Genomic DNA, 11,401 nt, shown 5'->3' with positions numbered 1-11,401 from the left:
AACTGTGCTGGATACTTTTAAAAGGCACCAAGGGAAGCTGACCACCAAATTGATACTGTTTTTTTTTTTTTTTTCTTATAAAAAGTATAATGAGCTCTTGAGTCACCTTCAAAATATGGTTACATTGTTTCCCTGGAGTAGAGTTACTGCAGGCTCAAGTGACTGAAAAGTCCAGGAGAGGAAATAAAATGATGGCTCAGCAGGACAAGTGTGGTGCTGCTGTCCTCACCGCGCTCTGCACACAGCAAGGTCACGGAAATTCAGCATGCGCTGAGCGTGTCTTGGGCAGCAGACACCAGCAGGCATGCTCCTGGCACTTGCCTGTATTTGTCTGACAGCTGCATGTGCGTCGGCCAAAGCTGCAGTGACTGCCCGGTTCTGCGGAGGAAGGCTCGCCCACCGTTTCCCACTGATTTAGGAGGTCGAGTAAGAATTCCACCCGTCTTTAAATAGTCTTGGCTCCAACAAGCTAACATGGGGGGTGGATTCTGGAGTGTGCCCGTGTATGCCTGGCAGGGACAGCCAGGTCTCCAGTTGCTGCTGGAGGGGGGTTGGGAGGAGATTGCTTTAGCTGCCGGCAAGTGACACTGGTGTGAAAGCAATCGTGGGACAGAGGGGCTCGTGCACAAATGTGCTCATGGAACTGTGGTATCTGATGATAACAGCAGGAATTGGCTGCTTTCTTTTCCAGATGGGAAAATTAACTCTGGGGTCTGTCAGGAAAAACAACTTGCTCCTATGAATGAGTTATATGGACCCTCTTTGAGCAGCTCTTAGAAAAAGTAAGTTTCTGCAATAAAACTGCCTAAGCACAGAACCTGAGCACGAGTTCCCCACTGCCTCAGAGTCTTTCCGAGTGGGGTGAGGAAAGAAGTAGGGGAGGAATTAGGGTTTGATTGCTGTGGTGAATGAAGGGTTTGATGAATCCATCCCAGCTGTGTGCTTTGCTTACCTTTCTTTGGTTATCAAGACTTTGGGGCTCAGGCTGGTCTACACCAGGCAGTGTGTTACTCTTGCCTCGGTGCTGAGCAGGAATCACAACTTCCCACATGCTGTGGAAAACTCGTGGGTCTGTCTCCTCCACTAACTGTGAGCTCCCTGGCAGGAGGAGCAGGGTGCTGTTCCTCTTGGGTCCCCAGCTCAGTGTCCAGACTGGGGAGGGTGCTAATAAATACCAGTTTTATGGAATTACACTGACAGTATTAAAAAGAAGTTATACAAGTCTTGGTAGCAATTCTAAACCTAAAGTCTTGATATTGTTTATGATAAATCTGTAGACAAATGTGCCCAAAAAACCAGAACTATTGGCTCTCCCCTGACCTGAAGGTACTGAATTGTCTTCACTGTCATCTTTTCATTCTAATTCTTTAAATAAATATTAATGTCCAGGGGCCCTTGGCTGCTGGGATAGCAGTGAGGTCCAGCGACCTCCGGTGCCATAGCCCTGTCATTGCTTACCCCGTTGTCTGTGTTTAACTAATAGCTTTATACCCTTAAAATTTAAAAAAAAAACAACAAAACTTTTTTTATAGAGCCTTTTGTCCAAGAAGGTATTAAATGTAACTAAACTAATTTTTAATGCCTCCTCTGAATTTTAAAAGGTAATTACTTTTGTGTGGCGTGTGTACATCTGACCTCCTCCTTCCTGCCTTTGGGACATTTTTTTGACTAAATGGTCCCAGTCAGTAGCTCATCTAGGAGGGGCAGATATAGTAAGGAATAGTTTCACATTCAGCTAGCGTCCAGCAAAGAAGTTGAGGGCCAGGAGGACGGGAGGAAGAGGCCTGGGAAGGAAGGTTGAAACTACACATTAAAATTGGTTCATGCTTATTACCTGAGAGCCATCATGCTCCCTCTGTTACTCACCACCAGACCCAAACATGAGCAACGTGTTAGTCCACAGACATTTGAAAGAAAAGATTCCTATGATCCTTCCCCCAGACCTCAGGGAAAGCACTGCCTGTCTTGGTCGCTGGCAACAGAGCACAGCCCTGGCTTGCCCTTTGGTCCCAAGTAATGGTTGATTGAGGAACACGTCTTGAGGCTGCCACATAGCCACAGGTTGCCAGTTGGAGGGGAAAACCATCTGAAACCAGCAATTTCAATGCCTCATACCTTATGTGGCCCGTAGTACATACTCAGAAAATATTAGACTTTTGGATTATATTGAAATCAGACCTGCTGTCCACTGTTCCCAGAGCTGGGTCTCACGGATTCTCAGGAGTCCACACAATTGGTTCTCTTTGGAGAAAAGCAAATGCCTGTTTCAATTTATGTACAGAACGAGATGAGCATATTATGCTGGAGGTTACTGGGAACACACGAAGTTAAGAGCACACACCTGCCCAGGGTGAATCTGCACAGCCATTTAGCAAACGTTAACACGGCGCTGACAGACAAGAACGGCAAGAGCAGAGCGTTTAGAGAAGAAGTACCCCAGGGACAGAGCTGGTCCGTCCGTGCCTCAGGTGCTGGGTCAGTTGTGCTTTTTGTCCTTCAGGTAGCTGAAGAGCATGTCCAGGCCCCCCTCCACCAGCTCGGGCAGGGGCTTGGACAGAGGGTTGTGGGAGATGTGCAGCCCTTTGTCCATGGGGTTCCAGGCGATCCTCCCCAGCCTGCTGAGCAGGTAGAGCTCCTCCGGGAGGGTCTGGATGTCGTTGTTGTTGAGGTTCAGCAGCTCCAGGCTGGTGACGAGACACAGCGACCTGGGGAAGGAGTGGATGTTGTTGCCCTCTGCGATGAAGATCTGCAGGCCGGGCAGGCACTGGATGCTCTCGGCAATGTTTTCCAGGCGGTTCGAGCCCACGTGCAAGAAATCCAGCCCCTTCAGTGAGAACACACAGACGGGGATGTGCGCAAAGTGGTTGCTGCTCAGGTTCAGCTTCCTCAGCCTGGAGAGGTCGGCGAAGCTGGCGGGAAGCTGGGACAGGCAGTTGTGCGACACGCTCAGGACTTCCAGGTTTCTGCACAAGCTCAGCTCGGCCGGCAGCTCAGTCAGGCGGTTCATGTTGACAAAGAGGACCTTGAGGCCCTGGAGGAGGCTCACTTCTCTGGGCAGGCTCCTCAGGTGGTTCCCGCACAAGTTCAGGACCACGATCCGTGTCAGTTTCCCCACCTCGGGAGGAAGGACTCGGAGCTGATTGTGAGACAGATTGAGTTTCTGGACCTCGGACAAGCCCCACAGAAAGTCGGGGATGTCTGTCATTCCTTTGGTGACCAGGCTGAAGCTGACGTGGCGCATGCCCCGCTTCAGCAGAGACCGAGGGTCCCTTCCTGAGAGCAGGGCGTCATCCCACGGAGAAAACTTCTGTCTCCTCCCCAGCAGCAGCGTCCTCTTGGCTCCCTTGTCCTTGGAGCTGGCCCGGGACTGCCTGGCCCCCATGGAGCCTTCCCTTCCACTCCCTCTCCTTGGCCACCTCGGAGGCTGGGAGTTTGTCCTGCCCAGCTGCTAACAAACGGCCCAGCCTGTTGCAGGCAGGGAGCACGTGTAGTCGAGAGCAGATCTGTGGCCCGGAGACCCCAGGTGGGGAGCGCTGGTGTGAGAGTGTCAGCCAGGCCTTCCAGGTGTCTGAGAAGGGTCCTGCGTGGCTCCAGAAGCTGTGCTTGTCCGGAGGATGGGCTTAGGTGGCTTCTCTCTGAGCAGCTGGGGACTGTAATGATATACTTGTCCCTGAAGCTGCTGAGGGAACTGCTCGGTTCCCTCCGAATGCCACAAGGCAGCTGTCGCTGTCATTCTGCCTGAGTTTTATTGACCTGGTATGTACAAACAGGTCACAGGGAGGCTGCATATAACTTTACCCTCTCAGCTTTTCTTGGGTATTGCAGTTGAGCTGGGTGATTAACAAGCCCATCTGTAAAAAGAAGTAAAGTGGAAAAATAAAGCCGCTGCACAAACGCCAGTGTCTGCATGATCGCTGGGCCCCATCCGGCCAACTGGAGAGTGAACCGGGCTAAAAGTCATCAGATGGTATCAACCAAGCCTGTTCTAAACTTTGATGAACGGAGTGAAAAAAATTTAAAAAGTAGCCTGGACTCCTGGAATCCTCCGGGGCAGAGGTTTCTATACTGTGCTTGTCAGGGGTGACCTAGTGAGGACGGAGTAGGAGAACGGTCTGGACCTGTCACTCCATTTCAACCAGGGTCACTCTGGGCACATCTGTTTCACAGGGTGCACTTTGAATGTTTGAACAGCCACGTGAGCGGCCGCCCAGTGAGGTAAGCACGGGGCACCCACTGTCCCTCCCTGGGCACACATCTTTCCTCTTTCCCCACAACCTCTGTTTCTTGAATTACACAAGTTAACTTGTATCCTAAGTAGGAGGAGTTAACTGCTGGTGTCATGGGCTGAGCTTTGTCCCCACCTCCACCCCGGTTTCCCCGGTTGAAGTCCTCAACCCCCATATGACAGTGTGGAGAGAGGCCAGGAGAACACACAGGGAGGAGACAGCCTCCCTGTGAAACTAACACCTTCATCTCAGACTTCTGGCCTCCAGAGTTGAGAGAAAAATACATTTCTGTTGTTGCAGCCACCACAGGCAGGCCTGCCAACCACTACAGTGGGAGGCAAGCATGTTTGCTCTGAGGAAAAATATTTAAGATAGGGAGATGCAGCGGAGGAAGAATGTCAGGGTGATGCCCCAGGTTCTGAAGAAAGGCCTCATGGTCCATGGTGAGGGCTGGTTTGCCCAGGAACGTGGGGCTTTTGCTGGCAGTGGCCTCGCTGCAGCACAGCCCCAGCATGACAGCTGTACATCCTAGAGAGCTGGTCCTGTGACCCTGACCACATGGCACTGCCATCACCATCCCCAGAGCCCTGGCTGGGCCCATCCCACTGAGCGGCCGAGGTCTAGGCAGGAGGAAGAGCAAGAGGACAAGTCAATGAGAGACCACGTCTCCCTCTCCGTGGCCTTAGAAAGAGCTGCCTTTCCACCAAGCACCACCCCCCCCCCAATGCCTGGACTAAGGTCAGACTTTGAACATTCTTTGTATGGAGCACTTGAGTGTTGTAGCTATTAATTGGAGGAGGAAAAAAAAGTGATGTGGGTAAATTTGTACCCTAAGTTTGAAGGCTATATTAACTAGTTAGATGTAAGCATTCCAAATTATATGTAAATTCAGCACATTGCACCCCATAAAGGCATTAATATATACATGATCTATGTGTTTATGACTTAATAAAAAAAATGTTTTTAGAGCAACCCATGCCTTATATATGTAAATTTCAAATGACAATGTGGTTCTGATGTTAAATAAATAAGTAAAAGTCAGGTCAGGTGCAGTGGCTCACACGTGTAATCCCAGCACTTGGGAGGCTAAGGAAGGAGAATCACTTGAGACTGGGATTTTAAGACCAGCCTGGAAAACATAGCACAACCCCATCTTTACATTTAAAGAAATACAAAACATTACCTGTGCTTGATAGCATATACGTGGAGTCCAGCTACTTGGGAGACTGAGGCAGGAGGACCACTTGAGCCCAGGAGTTGGAGGCTGCAGTGAGGGGGCCACGGTACTCTAGCTAGGGCAACAGATCAAGACCTTATCTTAAAATAGAAAAAAAAAAGTTAGCTCTGCTTACTATTTTTCCCTAAGCATGAGAAAATTATGTTAGAGTATCCGAAATGTGATGAATAGCAGAAGCTGGGATGATAGCTGGAGAAAGAAAATGACAGCTTTCTTTTTTGTGACAATTATCTCTCTTCCCCTTTAATATATTTTTTTCCAATAAAGACTTCTTGAGCACTTATTGCAAACCAACATTCATCATTTTTACTATGTGAAAGTCACAGGACTATGTGCTTTATATGCAAGATGGGCATCAAAATTATCTCCATTTTACACATCAGGAAAGGTCAAGTTATTTGCAAAATCAACTTACTTGCCCAAAGTCAAATAACTAGTCAATGGCAAAACAGGATTCGATCCCAGTTATTCTGGCTGCATAGCTCAGGCTGGGGACCCTACAGAGAGACAGTACAGGACTACCTGTCTCCAAGCGCAAGGTGGTGGCTGGAGAGAACACAGGAATGACTGCCTACCTGCACGCCTCGGAAGAACTCCACAGCCAGGCATTAGCCCTGTGCACTCAACCCCAGCAACCCCAGGAAGAGTGAAAGCTGAAAGACCATTCCAGAAACGTTTGGAGTAATGGATTTAATGCCTCCAAAACCAGTTCAGGTCCTCTCCAGCAAGGTTTCCATATGCATGGTACCAAATCCATGCTCTGTGTGACTAGCTGACTTGGCTTCTTGAAATTTTTTGATATACCAATACTGCCCGCTTAGTGGATCATGGCCACCCAGTCAGCAGGTAGTTCACTGAGAGAACATGCGTTGTCTCTGGATCTCAGTTTCCTCATCTCCAGAATGGACTATTTGGAGGGAGAAAGGCCCGGTGCCCCTTCCCACTCTCCCGGTCTGATTCTTATCTCAGATGACCCCACTGGGGGATAGAGAGCGTCACTCACATCTATCCTTTTTTCTGAGGAAAGCATGAAAAATTCAAGACAGGCTTGACTTTGGTAACTTTAATATTTGTCCTTGGGTATAAACAGTAAGAGGGGATGCTTTGGCTTTAGCATTCTCTGGACTACACAGATCACATACTTGACTTTTGCCACAAGACGGGCTCTCTGAATGGATTTCAACTTGAGTAGGTCTTAGAATGAAGCATTGTTGGACAAGTGCTTGAAATTCCAGGGCGTTGTAAGTAACACGATTATCTGTAAAACCTAAGGAACCTATTGACTAACTAAAATGCATTTAATATGCACAATGTATTTACTGCATTTCTACATGTTCCAATTACTTGTTTTAACATAGAAAAATAACATTATTTCCTTGACCATAAGTAATAAAATACCGAAACAATGAGACTGTAAAATAGCAGTTTATGAAAAATTCTGAAGCTACTCCTGAATTCACACTAATGGAATATCTGTTAAAACTAATTTGTTTTATTGTCATTACTTTCAACACATGATTACACATTCATGTCTGTTAATTTTAGAAGAAAGAAATAAATGTGCATATTCAAGTAGATGATTAAAATAAATATCTTATTAATTAATTTTTTTAATTAGAGACAGAGTCTCACTTTGTTGCCCTCAGTAGAGTGCTATGGCGTCACAGCTCACAGCAACCTCCAGCTCTTGGGCTTAGGCGATTCTCTTGTCTCAGCCTCCCAAGTAGCTGGGACGACAGGCACCTGCCACAGTGCCTGGCTATTTTTTGTTGCAGTTTGGCCCGGGGCTGGGTTTTGAACCTGCCACCCTCGGTATAAGGGGCTGGTGCCCTACTCACTGAGCCACAGACACCATCCGATTAAAAAAATTTTAATAGAAAAAAGTATGAAGAGAGGCAATCCAGTTAACATTTTGCATTTTTAAAGCTAGATCTTTTTTCCTATGAGGATCTATTTAAAAAAAAAAAAAAAAACACTTCTGGTGGTGCCTGTGGCTCAAAGGAGTAGGGCACCGGCCCCATATGTTGGAGGTGGTGGATTCAAACCCAGCACTGGCCAAAAACTGCCCAAAAAAAAAAAAAAAACTTCAAAATAATCTGCTTTAGCTGAGATTTCCTCAAAATCAGAGTTTGACAAGGCAACACTGAGGAGCACAGTTGCAGGTGAGCAGAAGTGACGGGGCTGTGGGAGGGCCCGAGGAGGGAGAGCACAGGCGGGGATGGCGTCCGAGCAGCCGCGTGTCGGCATCAGACACAGCCTGTTGCTGGGTTTTGCTGATACCTGCAGAGAGGCTGTATTAAACCACTGTGGCTCACAATGGTCCACAGTTGAGTGTAAAATGCATTGCCAAGGGAAAACCCAAAGTACATAACAAAGTTTCCAAACTTACGGCCATTGGTGGTCTATTCCACAGCACAGTGACGGTGTGTGGTAGGAAGTCAGCAAATGAAAGTCGTTCTGGAAATGGTAGTGTGTCCATCTGCTTTGTGTGGCTATAGAGGAATACTGGAGGCTGGGTAAAATATAGAGAAAAGAGGTTTATTTGGCTCAGGGTTGTGCAGACTGTCCCAGAAGCATGGCACCAGCATCTGCTTCTGGTGAGGGCTCCAGAGAGCTTCTAACCAAGGCAAAAGGGACGGGCGAGTGGGTGAGAGAAGGAACAAGAGAGGGAGGAGGGGTGCCAGGCTCCTCAAATAACCACAAGCCATTCATGAGGACTCTGCCCCAAACACCTCCCACCAGGCCCCACATTCAACACTGGGATCATGTTTCAACATGAGATTTGAATGGAGCCAAACATCTGACCCCAAACCATATCAGGGAGCTGTGACACACACCCTCGGGCACACAGGCCCCTGGAGTCGTGCCCTGAACCTTCCTTCTTCACATGTCTGACTTGCATTTGTCCTGGGTTGTGAACTTTACTCTTTCTTCAAGGCTAATCAAACCTGTAACGATCAGGCATCCCTCCTTCATCCTCCAACCATCCTAAATTTAGGGAGTATTTAGTTAGTGCCAGGAGCTTTTCAGACACTTTTAGATTTTGTATCTGTTGCTCATAAGGCTTGTGAGGTTGTAAATATGAGAACATCAGCTTTGCTGAAGTTAAGTGATGGTTCAAATTACAAAACTGGTTAGTACCAGCATCAAATCCAGTGTTCTGATTCCAACCCCAGTTTTCTTTCTGCCGTGTAGATACCACCCTGTCTCTGCACAGCATTCTTCCAGTAAGGTGGCTTATTATTATTCCAACCAGAGCACACCACCGCTGTCCACACGGCCACTGCAACAAGGGGCAGCGCAGCTCCAGTTCCCTGACTGCCTGGGATTTCGACTGTGGATTTGTTACCCAAAGATCCTGTGACCCTGGGCAAGCTGCTCAGCTTGTCTGTGCTTTGCTTCCTCATATGTAAAGCAGAAATAACAACTTTCCCCATCACATAAGGTTGCTGGAAATTCAGTGACTCAACGTATGAAAAGCTCAGAAAGTGCGATGTCACATATAGTGAAGGGACCTGCCAGACCTGAGAAAGATGCCAGTGGCGGCCACCGCTCAGGACTTGAGGGCTAAGCACGGTCGCCAGCACAGGGTGAGTCTGCTCGATTTCCTCTCCGATGCCTTCCTTTTAACCACACTATGCCCCAGTCAGTGCTTCCCAGGGGCGAACACGCTTCTCTAGAGGACAAGGAATTCACAGCAGGTTCTCAGGGAGACTTGAACTGCTTTTCTCTGTAAGTCAAGATTCCCTTCTGAAATGGTTTATCCTCAGGCTGCTTTACTAGCTCACTGTTCCTTCAGCTCACACTTGCTGCTGGCTCAATTAGATTGCAAGCTCTTTGTTTCCCCCAGAGCCCTGGAGTAATTGTGAGGACATGAAGGTGATTAATAAGTGTTCACTGAAATGAACGAACTTTTAGGCCCTGCTATAAGTTTGATATGAGAAAAAAACAGTGCAAAAGGCATGTGAACATCCTGTTTGCTTTTAGTTGCTTCTCTGTTACTACATTTTGACATTTGTCTGCTTACACGTCCCTCAGGGGGACTTTACCCACATCTTGTGCATGTGCTGACCACAGACCCCCTGATTTAACCTCCTTCACGGAGGCTCATTGAGCAGAAGCTTTACAAGGAGGCCTGCGCACCTTCTCAGAGAAGACCCAGCTTCTGATCAGACAGTGCTGCTCAGCCCTGCTGTGACCTCCTCTGTAAATAGGGGTGACTGTGCTTCTTCCATCCAGATCCTTTGTAAGGATTAAATGGAACGACAAAAGTAGAGAAAGTAGCCTGGCACCTCACACACAGGTCCTGCTGCCTGGCCAGCTGCACACTGTAATCCCTCCCTCCATTGTGGCCAGAATGTTCTAGAAGTCTGTTCCTAATCAACCCACAGACCGAACATGCAGACTGAGGTTGCACATGTGGTGTCCCAGCAACACTCAGGTAGCAGCTGGCTCCCCTTTAATACTATGGGGTTTCACCATGCTGTCCCTTTCCTCATGCTGAGCCTCTGTCCACGTGGCTTGCACTGCTCATCTGTCACACAAGACACAGTGCCACCTCTTCCAGGAAGCCTTCCCTGACTACCTGCCTTCCTCCAGAGCCATCTGGGTGTCCGCCCTCACTTCCCAGAGCATCCTGCACTTACTTTGTCACAGCAATTACCACCCCATATCTCAACTGGGCCAATTTTGTCCCTCATAGGACATTTGGCAATATCTGGAGATATGTTTGATCATCAGTGGTGAGGGTGGTACGACTGGTGTCCAGTAGGTAGAGGCCAGGGCTGCTGCTGACATCCTATATGCTCAGGACAGCCTCCATGACAAAGAACTATCCAGCCCAGAATCTCAGTACTGCAGGGGTTGAGAAACTCTGCCATATGTGAACTACTGTCTTTCGTGCCAGTCTCCTCCATCAGACTATAAATGAGTTTCTTAGGGCTGGAGCTAGATTTTATTTGTCATTGTTTCTGTCCCCTGAGATTAGGATATTGAGTGAGTCCTGGTTCTTTCCCTACTCTATATATCCTCTTATTTATGAATCGAGGCCACTCTATTTTGAGATGGTTACCGCCTCTCTATCACATATACACACATACACATACATGCCACATACGTACCGCATGTGACCCATATCAGCAGAAACATAAATAAAACATGCCTTGCTTGTCAATGGGTATCGACTTCTACTTACTCAGAATTGCACTGCTCTTATTCATTCAAGTAAAAAGAACCTATAAGAAAGGCCATTTCATCTCTTCAAAGTCTGAACATCAATAGCGCTAGCCTGTCACTGAACAAGACACAGAAATTATAGGACTGTTACAACTCTAAGAAATCATTGGGTCTACCTTTTGCTGCATCTTATTAAATCATTTCAGCAAATTCAAATTCAGCCTTTAAAACAGTTGCTTCTATAGGCGGCACCTGTAGCTCAGTGGGTAGGGTGCCAGCCACACGTACCAGGGCTCACAGGTTCAAACCCAGCCTCAGTCTGCTAAAAAATAAATAAATAAGTAATAAAAAGGTTGCTTCTAGAAAGAGATTTGTTTTGTTATTCTGTACATTTTCCTCTCAGGAAATCCATCCACTGGGCTAACCCTAGTCCTCTAGATATCAATTTTCCCTGTATCTTCCTATTTGTCTCCCATGGAGCTGAGTAACAAGACTCTTATAGTCCTGTTCACTTGGTCCTGATCCACCCTTCATGCTTAACAGCACTGAAAGAAAAGTGAAATAAAAAGATGCTTAGATTAAAAGTCAAGAGTGGCTTGGCACCTGTACCTCAGCAGCTAGGGCACCGGCCACATACACTGGAGCTGGCGGGTTTGAACCCAGGCCAGGACTGCCAAACAAGAGTTAAGCCCAAGAGTTAGAGGTTGCTGTGATCTGTGACATCACAGCACTCTATCAAGGGTGACATAATGAGACTCTGTCT

The 11,401-nt window shown here is 47.6% G+C and overlaps 1 protein-coding gene across 1 annotated transcript; it reads right to left on the bottom strand.

Annotated features, from left to right (window-relative positions):
* Positions 1 to 2,451: 2,451 nt before the first annotated feature.
* LRRC30 (leucine rich repeat containing 30) lies at positions 2,452 to 3,411 on the bottom strand. The gene has a single exon (XM_003792019.2). The coding sequence runs from the start codon at positions 3,380 to 3,382 to the stop codon at positions 2,477 to 2,479; it is 906 nt and encodes a 301-aa protein (XP_003792067.1). The 5' UTR covers positions 3,383 to 3,411; the 3' UTR covers positions 2,452 to 2,476.
* Between the last annotated feature and the right edge of the window lie 7,990 nt (positions 3,412 to 11,401).

This window comes from Otolemur garnettii, unplaced genomic scaffold (genome assembly GCF_000181295.1).
Source record: "Otolemur garnettii isolate 467f Iridium unplaced genomic scaffold, OtoGar3 scaffold00053, whole genome shotgun sequence".
Lineage (NCBI taxonomy): Eukaryota > Metazoa > Chordata > Mammalia > Primates > Galagidae > Otolemur > Otolemur garnettii.
The sequence above is the reverse complement of the archived record's forward strand: the minus strand, read 5'-3'. Positions and strand labels throughout refer to the sequence as shown.